General features: G+C 42.6%; 1 protein-coding gene across 2 annotated transcripts in view; it reads right to left on the reverse strand.

The window, feature by feature from the left end:
- CNGB1 (cyclic nucleotide gated channel subunit beta 1) overlaps positions 1-26952 on the reverse strand; it is a 49887-nt gene that overhangs the window by 14695 nt on the left and 8240 nt on the right. For both annotated transcript variants that reach the window (XM_054049417.1, XM_054049416.1), the window contains 8 exons: positions 25062-25340; positions 23185-23341; positions 8313-8411; positions 4036-4193; positions 2696-2866; positions 1838-2046; positions 1138-1188; positions 259-345 (listed from right to left, as the gene is read on the reverse strand). In XM_054049417.1, coding sequence (XP_053905392.1) covers positions 259-345; positions 1138-1188; positions 1838-2046; positions 2696-2866; positions 4036-4193; positions 8313-8411; positions 23185-23341; positions 25062-25293 — 1164 coding nt within the window. In that variant the 5' untranslated portion in view covers positions 25294-25340. The remainder of the gene's footprint in view (positions 1-258; positions 346-1137; positions 1189-1837; positions 2047-2695; positions 2867-4035; positions 4194-8312; positions 8412-23184; positions 23342-25061; positions 25341-26952) is intronic.

Below are 26952 nucleotides of genomic sequence, written 5' to 3' on the forward strand. Positions count from 1 at the left end.
GTGCTCTTATAGTCCCCACCCGTCCCCCCAAATAAAAGAAATTATGATGCTCCTAATGACAACTAAAACATATGGCAACTTTTAGTAACACCTTCAAAAGGACAAACCTCTTCCCCTCCCTGCCCCCATGCAATTGTACTGTCATCTACAATTAATCTACTTCTGCAGACAGGAATAGCGCATCAAAAAACTACGAGATTCTGTTACATTCACTAAAAATGCAGTCTTCCCCCTTGTTTTTGTAACCTCCTGACTTACCTTTAAACAGCGAGGCAACCGCAAGAGAGAATTTACGCCAACTTTGAAGTAAAAGAAATCCAGGGGAAGAAGGCACAACACGTCCATCTAAAACTCACATGTGAGACCACAACAGAAAACACGGTGGTAAATTGAAACCATCATGGGGCTCTTTTGCTTCTAGCAGCACTCAGGAAAGGGTATTCGGGACCCGACTCTGGCCTCCTTTACTAGGAAGCAACTTCCATTGAAATCAAAAGCGGGGATCCAGGGGGGCAGTAGGGTAAGTCAATGGAAATAAAACTCATGTTCTGCGGACATGATTATGCACAAACTTCTATACATTTGTACACATAACTGGGGCGCTGGGGAAGCCAACGTTGAAACAGGATCTCCACCACCCTTAACTGTGTGCAGCATATTCTCTTGCCCACCTCCAACGAGCTCTCCTCTTCCTAGCCCTCTCTGAGGAGGCTACTGCTGCCTTTGGGACTAGGGTGACCAGATGTCCCGATTTTATAGGGACAGTCCTGACTTTTGGAGCTTTTTCTTACATAGGCTCCTATTACCCCCCACTCCCGTCCCTATTTTTTCACACTTGCTATCCAGTCACCCTATTTGGTACTTACCTATCAAAGTGCGATCCCCAGTTATATATGGCTAGCCCTTGTCCAGACACACACCCAGCCTCCTTTCCATTCCTTTCCTACCCAGACAGGGCCATGCTAAACCTGATCTACGTCTGTCAAGATAATTATCACACATATTTTAAACATTATTCCGGTCCAAATATTCAGAGGTGTGGCTAATAGCAAGAGGAAATGGATTTCAAAATATGATTGTAATGTGTCCTTTAAATAATAATAAATACATGTAAAAATCAAAGACGGTGTGTCAGACCTTGAAGCGTCGGGATTTCAGGTAGTTCTGTCTCATGGCCTTTTTATCAGTCTAGACGAGAACAGGAAACAGAGGGAAACATCATCACTAGTTGGCGGCGAGGTTTACTGACCTGCACCTGACTGAAAAGGCAGAGAGGAGGCACCTACACAGCATCACCATACGCTTCCTTCCTATTGTATAGCAGAGGGGAGCAGAAGAGACCTAATTATGTGGGAAAGGGATTGGGATGGGAAAGAGGGGAGGAGAGAAATGACATCTTCTCCCCACCATAGTATAGACACTGCCATGACCTCGCCACAGTGAACATGGTAGATCTTCTGTATAAGGAAAAGAAGGAGATGTGGCTTGATAAAAGGGGGGGCGGGGGTGTTGAGGAACAGCCTCGCTTAGCTGCGAGGACATTCTCCTTAGGACATTGAGTAAATTGTCGTTCCAAAAGCCTCTTACATAGCTTCTCCTCTGCACAGGGAACATTTCACGGTGTGCTCTGTGGGTAAAAAAATTCACTCAGGGCCCACGAAGTAAATAAGGGACGCAGCGGGAGAGCTGCCTTTTTGCTATATGTTCTTATCTTCCAACATTTGCCAAAAAAACCTTTCTACGGACTTCAAGTATTGTAGCAGGAGGTACCCAAAGCAAGCCAAAGTCCCGTTTGAAATGTTGCCTTGTGAGGGAACCGCTACTAGCCGCCACTTACAATTATGTCTCCTCCTTGGACAAACTGCAGGCGGACCTGAAAGACGGTGATGTCCAGAAAGTAGATGAGGTCGCAGAGATAGTCTACAAGTAGCCACCAATGGAGGTTTTCAGGCGTTTGGTACGGAAAGGCCCAGCGTACTGGAATCAGCCAGCAGTTCCAATTCCAGGCCAGAACAACAAAAAAGAGCCACAGCACATACATCAGATCTAAGCAGAGGGAAGCACAGACCAAAATTAGTGAGCAGTTGACAGAGAATAGCCGCATATTATCCATAGGGTTGACTGTAAGGATGAATGAATTAGGTCCTAAAAATTAAAGGGAACAAAACATCCTACATTCCAAGCACTTATATCAGACTGTCTTTGCTCTGCTTCCAGGATACAGCCACTTTTTTCTTCTTCTTTTGCAACTACACTGCACTAGCTGCTGGCTTTTGGAGAGAGCTGGCTCTTCGAGATGAGCCAGGTGGTTAAGAAGAGTGAGTAGCTGGTGGAGAAGGAACTGGGTTTTCAGGAGATTTTTCAGAGCAGTCTGACAAAGTCTGTCAGATAAAATGGCCAAAAAGCACTGGTGTATTGCCACCCTCACCAGCTTTGGGGCAACAACTGAGGCTAGCTATGATCCCTAATGGAATTTATCACTTCCTTCTGCTCTTCCAAATGAAAAAAATTCAATCAGACAAGGTATAAATCATTCCTTTCTTCCTTCCCTGGTGTCCTTGCCACACTCCCAATTCTCCCATTTCTTTCTCCTCCTCTCCTGCTTTCTTTCCAGGCCATCTCTACTTTTATCTTCCCTTTCTCATAAATGGAGCAACAGCATTATCTCAACCAATAGTATTTTTCAATTACTTACTGGTGAGAGGGTCGATGCTGCTTGGGAACCGGTACTTTTTCACATGGCTTGGCCAGGGGCAGGATCTGAATTTGCAGCAGAGCATCTCACAGTAATGTGCCTCCACTTCAGCTGCTGTCTCTTTTTCTTCTGGTGGCGGCGGTGGTTCTGCAGAGGTTTTCTTGGAAGGGGCTATGAAAATTCATAGAATTATTGAAAGCAGCGCGAACTTCTCTGACAGGCTGAAGGTCTCATGTTTGTCCCTGGTCTTTCAACTTTTCTCTTATTAACATAACCTCTTCATGAAAGGCCAGTCTGCATTCCTAGCGAAGAGCTTGGTTAATGTTCATGACTTTCACGCTCTCTTCACAGACCAGCCTCTCTCAAAGACTAAGGGTATGTCTACACTACCCGCCGGATCGGCGGGCAGCAATCAATCCAGCGGGGATCGATTTATCGCATCTAGTCTAGACACGATAAATCAATCCCCGAGCGCTCTCCCGTCGACTCCTGTACTCCACCGCTGCGAGAGGCGCAGGCGGAGTCGACGGGGGAGTGGCAGCAGTCGACTCACCGCGGTGAAGACACCACGGTAAGTCGATCTAAGTACGTCGATGTCAGCTACGTTATTCACATAGCTGAAGTTGTGTAACTTAGATCGATCCTCCCCCGGTGTAGACCAGGCCAAAGAAGCAACTCAGCCTTCATGCCAGCTTACTCCTGTGTCTTTCATAATCATAATATTCGATTCTGCACTTATACAGCTGAATCAAAGCTCTGGCAAACGATTGGTATATTTACCCACAACACTCTGCTGCGGTACGGAAGTATTATTACTCCATTTTACAGATGGAACAACTGAGGAACAAAGAGATTAACCTGAATTGCCCAAGGTCACACAAGTCTGTAGCAGAGTAAGGAATAGAACCCAGCTCTCTTTAAGTCTAGCCCTTTGCCTTAAACAGAAGACCATCCTCCCTCCCTTTTTATTGGGTAACGATTGCTAATTATACCACGTCATCTGGAGGGGTGTTTTTTGGTTGTTTGCAATGTGCATTTTTTGCATAGGGAAAAACCACCAATCATTTCACTGAGGATCTTACAACACCGCGCTAAGGGGGCTACTTATATCCACTGAACCATCATTTCCACACACTTCTACTCAACAATTCTGTCTCCTTTTATGTACCCTTTATCTATTCATGGAAGACAGGTAAGTTGCTAAGTTTCCAGGTTACAAAACCATATCATCGTTTTTATTGCTTGGGCTTTACGAAACCAGTTTCTCCGGCTCAGTAACTTCTGCCTCTTGCTCAGTATTCCCGGTCTACTGAGAGGTCCCAAACCCAGCTGTAACTCACATGCCACAGGGGTCTCATCATCAGAGGTAGTATCTGGGTCAATCAGTTTCTCTTTCACTTTCTCAGTCCTGTCTTTAAAGAGCCTCACCAGCTCCTGCAGCCGGTCATTGATTGTCAAACTGTTCTGGCTTGTTGCTGAACCTGCTCGCTCTGGCAAGCTGCAGAAAAACCATCAGAGAATTTACTAATGTAAAATAAAAGCAGGTGACAGCCCTTTTTTTTCACCTGTAGGATCCTTAGTTAGAATTCAACCCAGTCCGTGTTGCTATTGCATAACTGTACATGGTCAAGTGTGACAACTAAAGTAAATTCAGTCTCATGGATTACAGTCAGTCAGAGAATCATAGAAACATAGAGTGGAAGGGACCTCAAGAGGTCGTTGTCTCCCCATGCTGAGGCAGGACCAAGTATACCTTAGACTATCCGTGACATGTATTTGTCTAACCTCTTCTTAAAATCCTCCAGTGATGGGGATTCCACAACCTAAGTAGTGGTAACCCGTTCTACTACTTAACTAGACTTCAAAGAGAAACAGCAGAACTAAAATTCATTTGCAAATTTAACACCATTAATCTGGGTTTGAATAGGGACTGGGAGTGGCTGGCTCATTACAAAAGCAGCTTTGTCTCTCCTGGAATTGACACCTCCTCATCTATTATTGGGAGTGGACTACATCCACCCTGAGCGAATTGGCCCTGTCAACACTGGTTCTCCACTTGCGAAGTAACTCCCTGCTCTCCATGTGTCAGTATATAATGCCTGCATCTGTAACTTTCCCTCCATGCATCTGAAGAAGTGAGTTTTTTTACCCACGAAAGCTTATGCCCAAATAAATCTGTTAGTCTTTACGGTGCCACTAGACTCCTTGTTGTTTTTACTTAACTAGAGTAACAGTTAGAAAGTTTTTCCTAATGCCTAACCTAAATCTCCCTTGCTGCAGATTAAGCTGGTTACTTCTTGTAACTACTTTCCATGGACATGGAGAACAATTGATCATCATCCTCTTTGTAACAGCCCCTAAGGTATTTGAAGACTTATCGGGTCCCCCCCTTAGTCTTCTTTTCTCAAGACTAAACATGCCCAGGTTTTACTCTTTCCTCATGGAGCACATTTTCTAAATCTTTTAACATTTGTGTTGCTCTTCTCTGAACTCTCCCCAGTTTGTCTACATCTTTCTTAAAATGTGGCACAGACACAAAATTGACCACAGTACTCCAGCTGAGGCCTTACCGGTGCCAAGCTCAGCGGAACACTTACCTCTTGTGTCTTACATACACTACGTCTGCTGCTAGCCTTTCTTGCAACTGAATCACATTGTTGGCTCATATTCAATTTGTGATCCATTATAACTCCTGGATCTTTTTCTGCAGTACTATTGCCGAGCCAGTTATTCCCAAGATGGATAAAAGTTGGTGATTCTTTTTTAAAAATCTGATTTTTTTATTTAAAACAGATTTTATTTTAATAAAATAGAGGGGTTTTTTTAACTTAAATTTGAAATTATGACAACCTATGTTAGCCCTAAACTTACTCTAATCTATTGAAATAATTTAACTTTTTTTTTAATTACGCAGTATATGTTTACTGCCAAAGTTTTAAAGAAAGTCCAACCACTGAACTGATGGAAGCCACTTGCTAAGCACCTCGAGCCAGGGTTTGTTGACGTGCTAAATCAGCTTTTGACAGGAGTAGCCTCTTCTGCAGAGGAGAGAGAATATTTTCTTCATTTCAGTTTATTTAACTAGTCCAATTCAATGATCGTTCATTCAAAGTTTAAAACCAATAGGAAGTTGAGAAAAACAGGAAAGCTTGTTTTCCTCTTCTAATCTTTGAATAAAAAAATAGGTGTGAGAGGATGAGACCGACTATTTCTAAAATCTTAAAGGACAACAGAGACAAGACACAATCAGTTCAATTCACTAACTACTGATAATATTTCCTTTGTTAAATAAATCAGTTTTAAATGCAAAACATGTTTTGATAAACTTTTTTCTTATGTATGCAGCACTGTTAAGGTAGTTTTATTTAACTAATTAAAAACAACTTTAAAATGCTAGGTTTTTTGCATTTTTAATTGCATTCAAATTCCCATCCAAATAGAGCTTCACACAAATCACAAATACAAAATTATTCATTTAGTAAATAAGAAATGCATTATTCACCATTTTCTAACATAATAAAAAATGTAAAAAATAAGACCCGGAATAAACGTAAGTTCAGCTATATAACTGCTTAAATAAATGTATATGGAAATAGTGTATTCTCCTAGTTTTCAAAAAGAAACACCAAATTTAGTGAAAGGAGTGAATTTAGGTGCCAATCAACTTTTTTATATTGTTACCAACCAATGAGAATCCACCTTTCTTAAGTAAAATAACTAAAAAATACAAATGCAAAACATATTAAAATCAGAGATTTAAATCAAGGTTTCCTGCTTGCTGATTTAAATCATGATTAAAATCAGTTATTTAAATAGCTTTGATTTGAAACAATCCACCCTGGTTAATCCCCATTTTGAATTTTGCCTTTGATTTTTCCTTCCTAAATGTAATACTGTGCATTTGTCTTTATTGAATTTCATCTTGTTGATTTCAAATTCTCCAATTTATCAAGGTCATTTTGAATTCTAGTACTGTCCTCCAAAGTGCTTGCAATCCCTCCCAGCTTGATGTCATCTGCAATTTTTATAAGAACACTCTCCACTCCCTTATCCAAATCACTGATGAAAAAACTGAATAGTATCGGACCCAGGACAGATGCTGGTGTGACCCCACTAGATACATCCTCCCAGTTTGACAGTGAACCATTGATAACTACTCTTTGGGTACGGTCTTTGAACCAGTTGTACCCACCTTATAATAAGTTCATCTAGGCCACATTTCCCTAGTTTGCTTATGAGAATGTCATGTGGGACTGCGTCAAAAGCCTTACTAAAATCAAAGGACATCACATATACTGCTTTCCCCCTATCTGCTAAGCCAGTAACCCAGTCAAAGAAGGAAATTAGGTTGTTTTGGCATGATTTGTTCTTGACAAATCATGTTGGCTATTATTTATCGCTGTATTATCCTCTAGGTGCTTACAGTGTCACAAGGTCATACAGTACGTTTGCTTCAAAGAGCAGACAGTGCTAGAAACGACTTGGTAATTATTAAGAACACATGCTACTTTCTGCCATCACTCGCCATGCTCTGTCATACCAGGAGAGGGCTTTGGTTGAGAACCACTGGATGGAGCTGTAGGGGAAGCCTATGGACAGGTAGGGGAAGCCTATGAACATGTAGGCTGTGAATTCCCCTTTCAGTCTCCCACAGCTTGTCTTGACTAAAAAAATAGGTCAGGTTAAAGTTGGGTTGTGTTAACTAATATGATCGCAAAGTCATGTTTAACCTCAGTGTAGACAGAGACAGGTCATGTTTAGCTGCATGTCAACTGGGTGTTGGGAACGCTAGGGTTCTAACAGGGTTTATTCATGATCAGCTGACACAACAATTTCTGTCTACATGGATTGCTAAATCATGTTGAACATTGTGTTAGCTCAAGCGCCTCCTCAAGGCCATGGTCTCGCATGATCCAATTTTTTAATGAAGACAAGCACTCGATGGGAGAGGTTCCTCTCAGGACTGTTGCATTAGTAGAACACCGTAAAGAAGTCCAGGACTGAGTACACATGATGTAAAATGCCCTCTCATTCCAGAAAGGAGAAACATGTTTCTCAACAACGAATACAAGTTGGCAGCACCGCATTTCTGTAATACTGTTCCAATTAAAAATGCAGCCATCTTCTCTGCAAGCTAAGCCAAATCTTTCAGTGATGTCTACAAATCTGGCAGCACTTGGCAATGGTATTTTTTTTTAAAATCTTCCTTAAATATGAATCTGTATTAGAAAATAGAATAGATATTAAATGCAGCTTTTAAATCAGTTCTCAAATCTTTGATTCAAAATTAGATTATCCTTTCACTACTTATACAGTCTATGGTTTTTGTTGCAAAAGTTCTAGGCCAGCAAAATCTAGGAGAACATTTTTCATCGCAGTGCATGAAGAATGACAGGAACAGTTTCAACTTTGGTAACAGCATATTTCCTTACTCACTGCGCTGAACCATCTTACTCATCAGTGCAAGATATCCATCCATCTATCCATTTCTCTGTTGTATCTTAGGTATTTCTAAGGTGCCAGTCACCTTTGTATCTATGCACCAAAATATGAAATCTTAATAACTACACTGATTCATGAATCTGGGCCTCTCGTTCTAGCAGTACACCCAACTCACTTTTTTCTCTGTAGGTTGGACTGGCCAGGTGAGGCTCTGCCTGGAGACTCAACTGGGGATGCATCCTCTATGCTGTCCTCCTCAGAGCGTAGCTTCCTCCTAAAGAAAAATGAGTAAATGGCATCAGGAACAAAAACAATCAGAAAGAAAATGTTCTTTGCCCTTCGTAGACACACACACACACACACACACACACACACTCACTCACTCCACACAAGCCTCCACATAAGGTTTAAAAATGTTAAACCAAATCAGAGTAATTTACTATGTAAAATAACAGAACTTCAGAGAGAGCGTTAATATTGTCTGCTGTATCTCGGCAACTCGTGGTATAGGACGCCATCAAGTGGTCAAGGGACATCTATTTTGAACACATCACTGGACATCGGTAATACCAGGAGAGATCAGCTGGAGTGCCATTGAGAAGCAAAGTCAGGAAAGTAATTGAAATACTTCTCTGAGGGATTGTATTTACTGAGGGACAACCTACCCTAAATTCTCAATTACTGAGGGACAATCTATACTCATTGCTATATTTGTTTTCCACAAGCTACTCTTAGTATAACCTTTTATGAGTGATTTATCCAAATATTTGGAAGCTAATATCTAAACTGTATCATTACATTTATTAACCTAAATTGGGGATATTGCAGATTATGTACTATATTTATTGTATGATTTTGAAACCAAACTTTGTACTTTGGGATAATTTAAGCATTATACCTAGATGTATAGACACTCTTTCCTTAACCTGTGTATTAGATCATTTTAACATTAGCTTTAATAAACATTTTAAATCTGTTCTTGTCTCCTGTATCTCAGCTACAGAATGCACTTAGCACTGTGGGGCCCAGATTGCTACTGGGGCGCTATTTAATGTAAATAATAAATAATAATTATCATAATAAAATAAAATAAAATAAAATAAAATGAGGATGTCTCAGTGTATCAGTCAGTAGTGCACTGCACTACCATGTAGGAAACTGAAGTTCAGGAGCAGTCTTGGGGATTCTTGTTTCTTATGCAAGAGGAAGACGTAGTCATCATACAGGTGTTTAACATACTTAGTCTCTGCGAATAAGGGCTGCTGTATGTAACAGTCTTTTGCACCATCAGCCGCAGCCTGAACATTAACATTGCAACCTAGGAGGAGGTTGTAGGACATCCTAAACGCACAGAGGGTTCATTTGCACATACACCTGGTATGTGAGAAATGTAATTATGTGGGGAAATAGATAACCCATAAATTAGTTATGGGTCATAATGAATGGCTAAGCAGTATCTCTACAAACCCTCTAAGTCAGGTCAGCCCACAATATACGAAAAACTCCCTCCTTGGTTAGCCTTGGTCAAAGGTCAGTCTGGGGGAGCCTCAGTGAATCCCACACATTTGTTTGGGGCCACTCTGCTTGCCAGACCAAACACAAACACACACAATCGATTATAGGAAATCAAGAACCAAATTCTGCCCTCAGCTGATTTCAACAGACTCAGAGATAAAACCAACAATACTCCGTGTTTTGCACGGGTTTTATGATATCATGCCTCATGCAGCTGATAGTTCTAAACAAAGCTAATTCACCGAACAGAGATCTGAAACCTCACTGCACCGTACTGGACTTAAATTTTAGATACAAGACATTCCAGTGACTTGGTACCAAAACAACTCACGTGAGTCGTCGCTGGCCTCCATTGTATAAGGATGCCTTGCAGTCAAAAAACGAATTAGCAAGAGACTCCAACATATTTTCACTAACTGCATATGTCCTTTATTATTCAAGCCCACATGTTTACAAGAATGCAAATATTATAAAAGAGTAGTCCTCATACACTGGTTTGCAGAGTTAGTCAAACTCTGTGGGGAGGGATAGCTCAGTGGTTTGAGCATTGGCCTGCTAAACCCCGGGGTTGTGAGCTCAATCCTTGAGGGGTCACTTGGGGATCTGGGGCAAAATCAGTACTTGGTCCTGCTAGTGAAGGCAGGGGGCTGAACTCAATGACCTTTCAAGGTTCCTTCCAGTTCCATTAATTTATTTATAAATGTATTTTTGAAAGTAACAGTCATTCTTTATGGAAAAGCAAACTTCCTGCTTTGTTGAAAAAGTACAACCCCTTCTTTTCATTTCCTTAAAGCCTCTTACCTGACACACTTTAAAGTCATCCTTCACATCCTCCAGAATATGCAATCTGTCTTTTTGTGTCATGTGAAGTGTGGGAAGAATGCCTGCCTCTAAATTTATTTTCAAATTAACACAAATGCCCTTGGGAAGATAAGAGAGAGATCTGTCCTCTAGCAATTCTGAATGTCTGGGGACTCAGAGAAAAGGCTTTGGTAGTCTGCTGTGGCTGCAACTCATCTATTTCCCTGGCAGATGTTACAACCTACCAAGAAAGGAATTTACAGTTCAGCTGATTTTAAACACTTGTGGGGGAGGGGTTCTGTGGGAACCTGGGGTATCACTACTAAATACCTTGAAGATATCCATGTGGGTTGAGGAAGTTAATATTTACCTAACAGGCCTCAGTTTCTTAATTGCCTGAGAAAGTACTGAATCTCTGTGTGATACTCCCATTAGAACATACAAATGACCATACTGGGTCAGACCACCAACGGTCCACCTGGCCCAGTTTCCTGTCTCTGACAGTGGCCAGTGCCAGATACTTCAGAGAGAATGAACAGAACAGGGCAATCTCAAATGATCCATTCTGTGTCATCCAGTCCCATCTTCTGGCAGTTGCAGGTTTGGGGAGACCCGGAGCATGGGGTTCCATCCTTGACCATCCTGGCTAATAGCCATCGATGGACCTGTCCTTCATGAACATATCTAACTCTTTTTTGAACCCAGTTATACTTTTGGCCTTCACAACATAGAATCATAGGACTGGAAGGGACCTCGAGAGGTCATCTAGTCCAGTCCCCTGCACTCATGGCAGGACTAAGTATTATCTAGACCATCCCTGACAGGCGTGTGTCTAACCTGCTCTTAAAAATCTCCAATGATGGATATTCCACAACCTCTCTAGGCAATTTATTCCAGTGTTTAACCATAGCATCTCATAGCAAAGAGTCCCACGCATTGGCTGTGCGTTGCGTAAAGAACTTTTTCCTTTTGTTTGTTTTAAATCTGCTGCCTGTTAATTTCATAAGGTGACCCCTAGTTCTTGAGTTACGTGAAAGGGTAAATAACACTTCCCTATTCACTACCTTCACACCATTCATGATTTTATAGCCCTCTTCATATCCCCCCCTAGTTGTCTCTTTTCTAAACTGAACAGTCTCAGTCTTTATAATTTCTCCTCATCAGTGGTCCATATCACTAATCATTTTTGTTGCCCTTCTCTGCAAGACTCTATGAGCTAATTTTGCCCTTAAATACACTACAGCTGCACCTTCAAAAGAAGTCAATATGCATTATATCTCTATAGCAAAGGTCAAACCTGGGCTGGCAAGACTAGATTCAAAGCCCATTAAAATCCACTGATTTAAATGGGCCTTGGAACAGATCCTCTATGGCTAAGATGGCATAGCTATTTAATAGGAGTGTGTTTACATGAAGTAAAAGTTACGCATGAAAGAGATTAAATAAATAATCAACAATACAAGCTCAGGCACAAATTCCAAAGTCTGTACTCTAGTTACGGAATTCTGCACACTTTTCCACTTTAACAATAAATATGCGTATTAGTGCCTATTTGAGCTAACTAAAGAATTGTAGAATATTGTCACTTATTGACTTAGAAAGTAGCGTTCACAGTGCTGTACACGATGAAAACCAAACCCAACAGAGCCTTGCAGCCATGAATCTAAAAATAACTAAAGGAAAAGAAGATTTTTAAAACACAGAGTGAGATGCAAAGCCAAGAAGATATGCACAAACCCCGTTGCACAAATTTGAAGGAACTGAAGTATGAAGGATTTTGAATACAAGTCATACAAATTTAAATTGCGTCTTCATGTTCACAGGTAGCTAAAGTAATTGCCTAAATAAAGACACCACGTGAGAAATGTGAGCTCTTGGGCAGGGGAAAGGGAGGAGTTATGCATTTTGCAGTGTTCTGAAAAGACTGTCTTGGAAAACCTGACAAGGCAGGGAAACCAAGACAGAAATGAATGCAATGCTTCAGTGGCAATAGAGCAAAAGCATGAACCAGAGTTTCAGCAGGGTCAGAGATAATGCCCTGAATTTTGATACTAGTTAAAGTATCAGGGTGAGTGGCCAAAGATTACCTAGTTCTAGTGTGGTATGCCTAAAAGCTATCAGGTTTGTCCTGGTGGCAGATCTTTTGGCTCGTTTTGACTGTATACTTGAAAGTGATTTTTTAAAATTTAGCTTTACTGTTGTGTGTTTTGTTGCACTGTGCTTGGATGCTTATGATAGGTACCTTACAAATATATCATTTATATTACTGTAGCAATGAAAGCTCTAACCAAGATCAAACAGCTCTGTTGTGCTAGGCACAGAATGCTACAAATGGAATGGGAGAGAGTCCCTGCCCGGAAGAGCTTACAAGCGAAATAGACAAGAAAGACAAAGGAAGTACTACTAGCCCTATTTTATAGATGGGAAACTGAGGCACGGAATGATTAAATGATTTGCTCATATCTATGGCAGCTGGAAACTTAACCCACATCTACTGAGTCCCTATCCAGTGCCTTAACCACAAGACCAGTTTCCTCTATTAAGTATCAGAGTAGCAGCCGTGTTAGTCTGTATCCGCAAAAAGAACAGGAGTACTTGTGGCACCTTAGAGACTAACGCATTTATTAGAGCATAAGCTTTCGTGGGCTACTGCGGATGCATCCGAAGAAGTGGGCAGTAGCCCACGAAAGTTTATGCTCTAATAAATTTGTTAGTCTCTAAGATGCCACAAGTACTCCTGTTCTATTAAGTATATAAATTAGGGCTGTCAATTAATCGCAGTTAACTCACGTGATTAACTCAAAAAATTAATCATGATTAAAAAATTAATCGCAATTAATTGCACTTATAACAGTAGAATACCAATTGAAATGTATTAAATATTTTTGATCTTTTTCTACATTTTCAATATTGATTTCAATTACAACACAGAATACAAAGTGTACAGTGCTCACTTTATATTATTTTTATTACAAATATTTGCACTGTAAAAATGATAAACAAAAGAAATAGTATTTTTCAATTCACCTCATACAAGTACTGAAGTGCAATCTCTTTATCGTGAAAGTGTAACTTACAAATGCAGATTTTTTTTTGGTTACATAACTGCATTCAAAAACGAAACAGTATAAAATTTAGAGCCTACAAGTCCATTCAGTCCTACTTCTTATTCTGCCAGTCGCTAAGACAAACATGTTTCTTTATGTTGACGGGAGACTACGTCTTATTTACAATGTCACCTGAAAGTGACAACAGGCATTCGCATGGCACTTTTGTAGCCGGCGCTGCAAGGTATTTAGGTGTCAGATATGCTAAACATTTGTATGCCCCCTCATGCTTCGGCCACCATTCCAGAGGACATGCTTCCATGCTGATGATGCTCGTTAAAAAAATAATGCGTCAATTAAATTTGTGACTGAACTCCTTTGGGGGGAGAATAGTACGTCTCCTGCTCTGTTTTACCTGCATTCTGCCATATATTTCATGTTATAACAGTCTCGGATGATGACCCAGCACATGTTCATTTTAAGAACACTTTCACAGCAGATTTGACAAAACACAAAGAAGGTACCGATGTGAGATTTATAAAACTAGCTATAGCACGCAACCCAAGGTTTAAGAATCTGAAGTGCCGTCCAAAATCTGAGAGGGACGAGCTATGGAGCATGATTTTAGAAGTTTTAAAAAAGCAACACTCCAATGCGGAAACTACAGAACACGAACCACCAAAAAGGAAAATCATCCTTCTGCTGGTGGCATCTGACTCAGATGATGAAAATGAACATGTGTCAGTCTGCACTGCTTTGGATCGTTATCAAGCAGAACCCATCATCAGCATGGATGCATGTCCTCTGGAATGATGGTTGAAGCATGAAGAGACATATGAATCTTTAGCACATCTGGCACGTAAATATCTTGCAACACCAGCTACAACAGTGCCATGACAATGCCTGTTCTCACTTTCAGATGACATTGTAAACAAGAAGAAGGCAGCATTATCTCCTGCAAATTGTAACCAACCTAGTTTGTCTGAGTGGCTGACCAAGAAGTAGGACTGAGTGGACTTGTAGGCTCTAAAGTTTTACAGTGTTTTATTTCTGAATGCAGATTTTTTTTGTACATAATTCTATATTTGTAAGTTCAACTTTCATAATCAAGAGATTGCACTACAGCACCTGTATGAGGTGAATTGAAAAATAATTTTGTTTTTTACAGTGCAAATATTTGTAATCACAAATAAATATAAAGTGAGCACTGTACACTTTGTATTCTGTGTTGTAATTGAAATCAATATATTTGAAAATGTAGTAAACATCCAAAAATATTTAAATAAACGGTATTCAATTGTCGGAGAAAAACTGAGTTCTCACTATTTTGTTTAGGTACAGCAAGTCAGAAGCTTTATTAACTCTCACATGTGCAGAGGAGAGAGCTAAGCAGGTCTCTCCCAGGTAACTTAGTTACTGCTTCCACACTATTGTTTAACAGCGCGATTAATCACAATTAATTTTTTTAATTGCTTGACAGCCCTAATATAAATAAATATAAAACGTGCTACTGGGACATACACAGGATCCTGTGACAGAGAAAGAATGAATACAGTTCTATCTGTGTCCTATTTTACACCTTCATGAGAAGCATTTTGTTTTTTTTGAGAGAGCTAGAAGATTTTTCACACTTAACCTCAAAAGTAATTTATTAAACTGTGTCAAATATCAGTGAGATGATGGCCTTTAAGAAGCTGCGGGAACTGATTATGAGACAGGCTCAAGCAGAGAGAGGGAGCATCAAAGACTTGTGATTACTCAAACAGCTCAAATACTCCGTGAATGATGAATTTCACTGATTTTTTTAATCTCTCTCAGATAAAACAAAATGTGCATTTTGCTTGCTCAGTGCATTAGCGGACTGTGGTTTAGTGCATCAGCCAACTGGGAACATTGACAATGGAAAGGAAGCAAGGAAAATAAAAATGTATCAAGATCAAAGTCCGGGGATCTTGGTTCTGCCTATCTATCTGTACATCTAGATATTTATACTGGTCTCTTCACCAAAGTATAGGAACTCTTTAGAATCCAAGTTCTGTTCCCAGTTATGCCACATCCTTTCTTTCTGACCTTGAACAAGTCATTTAACTTTGATATGCCTCAGTTTCCCCCTCACATGTAACATGGGGAACAATACTACCATATCTCGTAGGGTTGTTATGAGTTTGATTCATTCATATCTGCAAAGTGCTTTGAAATCCTCTGTTAGAAGGTACTAAACACCTTGAAGGATCTCACTGTTGGTTTAAAAGAAGTGGGGAGATTTGGGAACATTTTCATTATTGTTTGTTTGTTTTTCAACCAGTTCTACTTTTATAACCCAGTAGCCACTGGCCATTATTCATTCATCTGCATCAAAAGATGCTCAATGTGCAATGGATATGAATATTTAATAGCAGCAGCAGTCATTGGGTCTATGCTAGAAAAGCATTTGTGCACTTTGACATTCCTGACAAAATTGAAGCACTGGGATGGGTTCCCTAGGGAGGTGGTAGAATCTCCTTCCTTAGAGGTGTTTAAGGCCCGGCTTGACAAAGCCCTGGCTGGGATGATTTAGTTGGGGATCGGTCCTGCTTTGAGCAGGGGGTTGGACTAGATGACCTCCTGAGGTCCCTTCCAAACCGGATAGTCTATGATTCTATGAAAATCACACCAAACAACTGACACTCATTTCAAGTTTAAAACTTCCATTGGTTTACAGAGAATTTTAGTTTTATATGACAGTACACAACTCATTGTGGTCACACACAAAAAGGAATGGTGTGACTCATGGAGAATCTGTGTCCAAGACACTCATTAAACAAACTGTGAATCATTCAGCATGATATTATCGATCTAAACCATGTAGGACAAGTGTCACTTTATCAAAATGATGTCACCCCAAGTCCATCTTAGTCATCAGATGACAAAGAAATGAGAGAAATGGACAAAGATCATGGAAAAACAGGTTATTGATCAGGGTGGAAGTTACACCACTTGATTTCAACCAAACCAATCAAATAGCTATAAAGTAGCCAGGAACTAATAAGCAATCTATACTGTTTGATCCAAGTCCACTTATCAAGAAAAAAGACATTATTTACTGCAGTGACCAGAATTATCCTGACACACAATTTTTCAAGAGACACCAAGCAAGCCAGTGCTAAGATGAACTTCCTCATGCCTGTAGGCAAAGAACTGTTGACTCGTCCAAGACTCCTTACCCTAGAACATCTATTACCCCTCAGAGAAACTAGCGAAGGACTCCTGAAAGACTAAAAAAGAGACCTGGGAATCTTGAATGAGGCCTCAAAAATGTTGCAGCACAACTGAAATATGGTTTTATGATGCTTTCTTCCCAGTGCATGACCCGCAAATTGTTGAATGCAAAACACTTCTAGTAGATTTTTTCCCTCTATTAAAATGAATTAGATGTATATTTTCCCCCTCCAAAAATGGGTGATATTGTGCCTATGAAAGGTTCAATAGAAGATGATTTACTGCATCTTAGGCTAGGTCTACACTACCCGCCTGAATCGGCGGGTAAAAATCGATCTCTCGGGGATCGATTTATCGCGTCTCGTCGGGACGCGACAATCGATCCCCAAATCGATGCTCTTACTCCACCAGCGGAGGTGGGAGTAAGCGCCGTCGACGGGGAGCCGCAGAGGTCGATTTTGCTGCCGTCCTCACAGCGGGGTAAGTCGGCTCCGAAAGGTCGAATTCAGCTACGCTATTCGCGTAGCTGAATTTGTGTATCTTAAATCGACCCCCCCCCCCCCCCCCGTAGTGAAGACCTGCCCTTAGAATCTTAGTATAGGCACAGGACCTCTAGTGGTCATCTTAAGAAGGTTGAACTAAAAACATCACACAAACAAGATATAACACACTCTGCGAGTACACTGTCTGCTCCTTTAATAAATACTCATATAGCAGGCAGCTTGAAATGCTCCAAACCATATGCACACTGTGGATTTACAAGTTATTTTTCTCACCTTACTGACAGACACCATTGATAAGGAATGATCATTATCTAGGCAGTAGTTATATGGGATCCACCAATCCAGGACAGCGATCTGTACTGTCTGTTCCTCCTGTGTCTACTAGGTGTCAGCATCACAATGAGGTATCTTGCTATGGTTGAAAGGGCTATACAGAGAAAGACGTAAATGAAGGTTCTAGTGTGCACATGCTAAACAAGACTACTCCAGGACACAGATGCATATGTCAAAAATATCTAATCTAAATACCTAAAGGCCACCTCTATAAGAATAGATGGGTCTGAGCCAAAACCCGGTGTCTGATTATGTCTGAACTTTGTGGCTGTTTAGAATCTGAACGCAACTCTGAAATTTCTGTCTGGTTCCCATCTCTACAATAGTCCAAAACTAACCCACAGATCCCAAAGCCTCTGATTTGGGGGTGATTGAACACTGGGTCAAAATGTTGCATCTCGGTCCACCTTTAATAACAAGCTGCCATATTAAGCCAGCTCAAGAATTCTTACATCTCTACCTGGTGGGAGGAGGAAGATTACTTGAATCTGAAATACAAGCACCAGGAATACAGTCCAGGTTTTGCAACAGATTTAAATATATGGAAGTCGCTGGACCTCTCACCTGCAGCATTAGGCCTTATTTATGCTAGTTCCTGTTCCTGACGACAACTGTTAGCAAGGACTAATAATATTCCATGCTGACAATGGATATCAGCAACAGGTGCAGCTAAAAGGGATCTGAATTTGGTTCAAACTGCAGCTGTAGCCAAGTACAACCCAGGTTCAGCACTGTTTTAGGAACCGTGATGGCTTCTGAAACGGTATGGGAAGTGCTTTGTCTGTGGCTACACTTGCAGTCAAATCATGTTCAGCATTAGGTCGACACCACTGATTGGTGATGTCCTTGCAACAGATCGTTTTCCTAGCTTAGACCAGGGTTTCGAAACTTTTGAACGGAGTGTCTGCCTCCGTGGTTAATCTCAGTGTTTCCTCTGCTGTGGCACGGCAGCAAGAGGAAAAAGGAAGGAGAACCATCTGTGCTACTGAAGAGGGTGGACAGGGAAGAGCCTTCTCTGCCGATTTTGGTAATGACATAGGAGCTGCACACAGAGAGACAAAACAGACAGACTGTACAGGACAGCGAGCAACTAAGCAAACCAAAGGCTGACATACTCGCCACTGGCTTTTCTGTCTCAAAAAATTATCCCTCATTTTCATTTTTCCAAAAGGTGAAACACTCATCCGGGCCAGTTCCTTTACCTTGGCACTGACTGCAGCTAAACTACCTTTAAAGTCCTTTTTATTAGAGCGCCCTGGAATTAAGACCAAAGGTAGAAACGATTGTCTGCCAACTCTAGACGCCGCACTGCATAAATTTGATCCCGGTAAAGATTAAATCCTTTCGCTCACCAGTCACTCACTCAGCACAGGGGGTTCTATTCATCTGTTTTATTGGGTTTTTTAACCACATGCTGAGCTTAAGGCGGTTCAGTGTCAGATTAATGTCACCGGCTCTCCAGCTGGGATCACATTGTTACTGGAAAATCTTTGTCTTTAGGTCTAAAAGAAAAATAAAATCCCCCTTGGTGAAATCCAGTGACTTGCTAACAATAGATCTTCTTCATGCTGTCAACTATTTGCAGTTTGGCATTTTACTTGATACTTCTCAATCTATTTTTTCCAATTCTAATAAACCTATTCGGTAAACTGGGCTACAGTGGTCTCTGCTCTTTCATTGTGGGTGGTCTTAGGGACCTGGAAAACAAAAGCTCCATTAAGCTAGGACAAGAATATGTTTAAAAGTGATCTGCAAAGGGAAAACATGTTTTGGTTTTGGTTTATATTGGTCCTATATGATGAGAAAGACCAGGAATTTCACCTCTTTCAAGAAAAAAAAGAAGAAGTTATTTTCTGCTGCTTTTTTAGATTAGAAATATGAGGCCTGGCTTTGGTGGGGCATCCTTTGGGAGACTGGGGTTGGGGTAGTTACCTTCCAGCAGACTGAAACCTGGGCTGCGGTTCTCCCAGTCCTCAGGAGAGGAGGCAGGGGGTGTTGAGTCTGTCTCGACTAAGGGCTGAGAAAGTTGCATCTCAACTCACAGCCTCTTGTGATGGTCTGTCCCACTCCGATCCTCCAGCAAACAAGGAAGTGAAAACCGCTGGACTAAATCAATGGATCTGGCCCTGATGTATCTGGAGCTCTCTGATCTATTCGTTGTGAACAGTTTATTAGGGCTTGTCCTCACGTACATTGCTACAGCAGGGCAGCTGAGCCGCTGTAGCGCTTTAGTGAAGACACTACTCTGCCGATGGGAGAGCGTCTCCTGCTGGTGTAGTTACTCCACCTCCCCGAGAGGTGGCAGCTCGGTCGACGGGAGAAGCTCTCCGGTTGACATCGTGCTGTCTACAGCGGGGGTAAGGTCAGTATAACTACACTGCTCAGGGGTGTAGATCTTTCACCGCCCAAGTGACGTACTTCTACCGAAATAGGTCTGAAGTGTAGACCTGGACTCAGATTTGATACTTTTTTTTGGTTCACGGATCAGCCAACAACAGATCTGGCATTTTATAAATGCAGGCCTCGTTAGTGATTTTGGAGCAAATAGTCTTTATGGACATTTGGGGTTCAAGCGGTGTGACTGGTAAACTCAATTTCTGTTCCCTGATGAGAGGCCAGCAAGCAACAGCATCCTATTTCTCCCTGACAGTGGTGGTGAGGCTCACCGCCCTCCTCCCTGTCGGCAATCTTCTGACATCACGCCAGCAGGAGCCTTCATGACCCCGTGTCATGTGTAGAGGAGGTTTCACAAGGGAGTTGCACCTGGTGCTATTCCACCCTCTGCAAGATCTGACGGTGGTGTCAGCATGTTGCTGTAGGTTCTGAGGCTGGAACATGTACAAAGTAAGTCCAGGCAAAGGATTTCTCTCTGTTCTGCTTCTCACTATTACTCATGTGGATGTTGTAGTTATTTAGGGCTTGTCTACAAGGGGAAATTTTACTGGCATAACTATACTAGTATAATTATACTGGTATAACTCCCCAGGTGGACACTCTTAGGTCTGGTCTACACTACGACTTTAGGTCGAATTTAGCAGTGTTACCTTGATTTAACCCTGGACCCCTCCACACGACAAAGCCCTTTTTTTCGACTTAAAGGGCTCTTTATATCAATTTCTTTACTCCACCTCCGACGAGGGGATTAGTGCTGAAATCGGCCTTGCCGGGTCAAATTTGGGGTAGCGTGGATAGAATTCGACGGTATTGGCCTCCGGGAGTTATCCCAGAATGCTCCATTGTGACCGCTCTGGACAGTGCTCTCAACTCAGATGCTCTACCCAGGTAGACAGGAAAAGGCCCGTGAACTTTTGAATTTCATTTCCTGTTTGGCCAGCGTGGCGAGCTGATCAGCACAGGTGACCATGCAGAGCTCATCAGCAGGATGTGCACATTGCCGGGGCACATTGCCCGGCCTGTACTTTGTGAGAAGTCTATGACCATGTCTATGTCCTCATCACTCTCGTCACCGCGCTGCCGTCGCCTCCTCGCCTGGTTTGGCGCGAAACAATTGTCTGCTGTTGCTCTGACAGAGGGAGGGGCAACTGACGACGTGGCTTACAGGGAATTAAAATCAACAAAAGGGGTGGCTTTGCATCCAGGAGAAACACAAACAACTGTCACACAGAATGGCCCCCTCAAGGATTGAACTCAAAATCCTGGGTTTAGCAGGCCGTTGATTTTACAAAACAAATTGGGTCAATTTCTTGTTTTGATACACTCCATCTATCTTTTACATCTTAGGCTGGCAGCAGACGGTGCAGTACGACTGCTAGCCATCATCATCTCCTGGCTGCTCGCCAGAAGACGGTGCAGTACGAGTGCTAGCCATCGTCATCTCCTCGGTGCTTGGCAGAAGATGGGAATGACCTGGCTGAGTCACTCCCATGTCTGCCCAGGTGCCCCTGACCGACCTCATCGAGGTCGTCTAAAAGAGCACCAGGAATACGACGACGACGGCTACCAATCGTAATGCACTGTCTGCTGCCAAAAACTGCTATGTAGCAATGCAGTCCCACGTCTGCCAGCACCCAGGAGACGTACGGTGACAGTGAGCTGAGCGGGCTCCAGGCTTGCCGTGGTATGGCATCTGCTCAGGTAACCCAGGAAAAAAGGCACGAAACGATTGTCTGCCGTTGCTTTCATGGAGGGAATGAGGGACGGAGGAAGGGAGGGAGGGAGGAAGAGGGGAATGAGAGTGCTTTTTTCTGGTTTAGCCTAAACCACTTCCAAAGTGACATAAATTTCCCCATGTAGACAAGCCCTTAGATTCAGGGATTCAAAACACGCCTGTTGTCTCTCCCTACCTCTGAACACTCTCACTTCCAAACGCATGGATCCAGGGAGAGGCTGGGTGAGTCCTCGCAGTGCAAACATGCTCTGTCACTCAGGAGTACATTTGTTCCCCTGTGCGCAGGCACATATCCCTATTTGTATGCCCCACACGCATTTGTGCAGAGGGAACCCAGACACGATGGTCATGGAAAAGCAGACTAAAAAGATTTGAACAGGGTCAGACTGAATCACGTCAGACACTGACACTTTCACAAATCATCTTTTCCACTCTTTGCCCAGCTCCAGTCTCAAATACGAAAAACAAGCTTATGCAGCAGGAGAACAGGGAAGGGTTCCTCATGCCCCAGGACCACCGGCAGTATTGCTGACCTCCAATCCTTCTTCCACCCACATTCCCCCCCTTCCCTGTGGCCCTTTGGAGGACAGCCTCAGTCCTTCTCACACTAGCAAGTTGACAGGAGGGACCCCCTCCTGCATATCTCCGAATCACTACAGGAGAGAAGCTCTGATCCTGAGGACCTACAGAGATTCTCAGGACTGGAGCTCCCATTTTGCAGACTGTATGAGACCAGCAGCATCAGGACACAAGATGGTGGGTGAGGACAGTGGTTAGCAGGAGGCTCGGTGACCAGCAGCCTAAGGGGACATTTCCCCCAGACCTCCTAAGGTCTACTGGTTTGGTTGTCCCATCTTGTGGACCTGCTAGGGTTTGCAGGAACAGAAAACATGGCAACCATTTTTTAAAAATAATCTAAGGAAATTCATCTCCAAAAATCCTTGTTCTGGTGAAGTTAAAACTTCAGGCACACAGCCAAGATTGGAGTACTCAAAATGCAGAATTAAGTTGGCACTTTTCAAACTACGTACCAAAACTACCTTAACTTTCCCAGCCTACCATCATCCCTTTTTTGGCACGTAGTTTCACAGTGGTGCACCACTGAACACTGGTTTTCAGATCTATTTCCTACCACTTTCCTCTCTGATGCTAAGTGAGCTAGTTTGTCACTTACTGATCTTTGCTCTTCTCAGGTAAGTGCTCTAATTTCACCGTCTAGCTCATATGAAGTTCGTATATGGAGACACTCCAGCTCAGTGTCAAATGGTACCTGGAAAATTGGCTGCTACACTGAAACATTCTTAACTTCTCCTTAACAAAGATTTTTGTCTTGGTATCTATAGACACCTGCAATCTCCCAAGTGTGGAACAACAGGTGCCACACTCGTGGGCAGACTTGAAGAGAATGGTTTAAAGACAACCCTAGGTAATGGTTAACGGGCTGCTTGTCAGGGTGTGATGTTTCCTAGAGCTAACGTCGGGCAGAACACAAAGCATTTAAGACATTTTCCAGACCCATACCTCTTCGGAGCCACAGGCGCGCCTGGTACCATGAGTGTGTGGGAATTATTCCGGGAAGGCGGGGGCAGATGGGCGTCGTGTTTCTGCAACCCTGCAGAGCTGCTTTTAGCGTCGACATCCTTGACTTTTACAATGGGATATCTACTGGACGATGGCTCTTGGAGAGAAAAAACAGAAAAAGAATCAGAAAAGGAAACGGGCTACATTAAGGGGCAAAAATCTCTCTAGAATCACTTGGGACCAGTGTTTTTGCTCAATGCCAAAATTAGTCAACTTGCTGCCACTGACGTTAATCTAAGCTGTCTCCAGGCCTTATGTATTTATGTACATTGACAACACATGTAGTACCATTCAGCTTGGAAAAGAAACTAACAAAGCCACAAAATTCAAAGTTAAGGTCCATCCTGAAAGGGGGGGGGGGAAACCAGGCCAGATGCTCAGTTGATATAAGTTAGCGTATCTTCATTGACTTCAGTCACCTACATCAGCTGAAGATCTGGCCCATTAAGCATCACAACATGAATTGATTGAGATGCTTCTCTTGTGCTCTCATAGCTTGAGAGTGATGTTGTCTTTTAAATATCCTGGACAGATTGTTCCACGTTATGGGAAAAAATACGGTGAAGTGACTCAGATTATCAACATCAAAAGCTGCCAGGTAGGTATCCATAAGTAAAGTCCCTCAACTCCTACATACACACACCCATGAAGTTTTCTAAGGGGTGTTACATCAGTATTACGTTGTTAGAGTTCCGATTCAGTCTGTAGATTTCAAATTGCATGACTGCCTATTTTTACCCCAAATAATACATTATTTAAATAATAATTTGAAGGTTCTTGAATCAATCTGGCAGGAATCTCAGAACAATGAGTCACGCACGTTACAGTTAGGAGCACAGCCGGCACCCGGGTCCCACTCTGCATGCCTGGCCTTCACCTGCCGAAACCTACCCTCATGATGATATCTAAAATCCCAGCCAGCAAGTCCTTGCAACTTTTATTTACAAAAGGTGAAAATTCAGCCTCGTGTGTAGAGGGCCTTGCACCACTTATATTCAGTGGGGGGCTTTCTGCCCAGAGATGACTGTCACTCCAAAAGCACAGGAGAGAGAGTCGCATGCACAAACAAACCCATTCAAACCTCTACATTGTTCACCAGAGAAGATATTCAGCTAGAAGTGACAAGGCAAGCAAAACACAAGAAACATCACACAACAAACAGTACTGAGCCTTAAAAGGCCATTAAGAGGCAGGTTCGGCCACCCGTACTCATGCAGAGTGGTGAATTTTAATGTCGTTCTATCACATGTGCCAGAAGGAGTTCCACCCATTTCTGTGGGGCTATTTGTGAAGGATGCTCATGTTTGACATAAGAATGGCAGAACCTGGCGCTTTCGTTGGGAAACAGATCCACAAAAGCAAGGTTAACGCTTATGGACTAAACTGCTAATAACAAGACTCCCCTTCCCATTCCTTTGTTCTCGCTGAGCGTGTATGTGGGTGTGTTAGCGACAGAAAGTGTCCGTGTAGTGGAGATTTTGTCCTTTAATTGTGGGTTGCTTTTGAGATTTTGGAGCAGTGAGAAGGGGAGTGGTGGTTTTGTTGTTGTGAGGGGTTTTTGTTGGTGTTGTGGTGGTGTTGTTTTTTTGCAACCCAGACCTGTTTTAATGTTCTTTGTTGGGTGAACTTGACAATACTGTAATTATAATTCAGTGACATTAATACAAAATGATTCCATTATAGAAATAACGTGTATCACTATGTTGCTATACGGAACATGTTTTTTAAAAAACAAGAGCAGCAGAAAGGACACACAGAGATAAAAGCCCATGCCCAAAGCCATGCAAGCACATCAGAAAAGCCATCCTCTATACTACCTAAAGGATGAGAAGGGGACCATTCCTCATTCAAAAAACTGGGGTTCACCACACCAGACTTTTGCTTTTTGGAGATGAGGACGGGGATGCGGGAGGTGGTGGAGAATTGGTAGCTGGGAACATTGGGTAGCTGCTCTACTGTGCCTTGGGAGGAAGGGGAGGAGCTCCTGCAGTCAAGCGGCTGGTCATGCACCAGGCGATCTAACTCAACATCTCTGGTTTGCTTGGACATGATGCTAGGAGCCTAGGCGCTTCAAGCAAAGGACAGGGCGTCTGAAGCTGCAACAAGAAACATAGAATCAGGTGAGACAGTCTTGTTTTAGTTCCAGATGAGCTGTTTCTTTAAAAGAGAAATACAACATTGGTGGTGATTTTTGTTTTAGTGCTCACAAGGGTGATAGCTAATAGCTTAGAATCAGGAACAGAGGTAGCAAGTGCCATACAGGCTTCCCTTACACATGTAACACCGGCAGGTGGGATTGAACCTGGGACCTAAGAAGCTAAATGCATGAGCTGCTACTGCATGAGCTGCAAGCCATAGGGCTCTTGGCTAAGGCCATACAGCAGACTCATTAATTTCCCTCTCTTTAAGTGGTCCCAGTGCCACTAGCTGAGCCAGAACACCACACCCAGGAGGTGTGTGGGTTACACACAACTTTACTAAGGGGCCTCTGTCCTGATTTTCAGCACCCAGCGTTATTTCACTACTGAGTCTCATCTAAACAGAGACTGAGAGTCATGACACAATTGCAACGGCAAATGTCCCCTGAGGAACTAGATTGTCACCACCAAATACATCTCCCGTCTGAGCCAAGCAACGTTCTCCATAAGGGAAAGGGCAAGTATCCCTTTCCGCTGCTTCACTTCCCCTGCCTGCCCAAAGCCCACTGTTTTCACTTTAAGGCCTTTCCAGATCTAATGTCTCTCATTCATCAGTTGCCCAGAATACGAAACAAGCAGTCTCCAAAGCACAAGTCCTAGTGGAATATGAATTGCATCAGTCTGAAGGGCAGACATTCATGATCCCTATTCCCATCCAGCTGAAATGAATCTGTATCACAGATAAGACCCAAAGGTTAAAAGAAGCATTAAGGGTCAAATGTTCAAAGATGTCTATACATTCTAGGTGCTTCTAGTTTTGGAAGCCCACCTCTAGACTCCCAGAAGCCTGCTGCTACCATTGGCGACAGCAGCCGAAGAGGGTACTCAGCCCTTTGAAAATCACACTCCAGGTGCTTCAAAGCAGACACCCAAAAACCGAGGCACCTGGAATTAATGGACACTTTTGAAAACTTTGTTTGGCATATAAACCCTTTTCTCTCTCCATGTTCTTGTTGCACTGGCAGTAAAATCCTGGAGAGAGAGGGCTCCATCCCTGGTCTTGGACACAAAATGTTTCCCGTGAGGTTAGGCTGTGACTCGCCTCATTCTATTTGTCTTCTGCTGGAATCCAGTGTTGTATCCCTGAGTACCATCGCAGCCCAAACCGTAACGTTGATATCACTTTTCTGCTCTGTGGTCTTTTCATACAATGTGCAATGGTCATCTACAATCATCTGCCAACACAAGGCTCTTCTGCTCTCCCACCAGGCAGGAGAGTGTCGGGGAATAATGGGCAATGATGAAACCAGGCATCGGGCTCTAAGAATTATCCATGTGGTATTTTATTTTAAAAGAAAATTTAAATCACTACAAATATAGAGCCATATTCTCCACTGCGCTGAGTTTCCACAGCACTGGAGACATCACAGAACTGGTTACAGATCCCTGATTCTCTGCCCAGCCCCAGGGCAGGGTAGAGCAGCATGGGGCTGCTCTAACCTGCATCCTCTGGCAACAGCACTCAAAGGACTGTCTGCCAGGAGAGTAAGAGCACAGTACGTGTTAGTCA

The sequence above is a fragment of the Malaclemys terrapin genome, chromosome 14, assembly GCF_027887155.1.
Source record: "Malaclemys terrapin pileata isolate rMalTer1 chromosome 14, rMalTer1.hap1, whole genome shotgun sequence".
Classification (NCBI taxonomy): domain Eukaryota; kingdom Metazoa; phylum Chordata; order Testudines; family Emydidae; genus Malaclemys; species Malaclemys terrapin.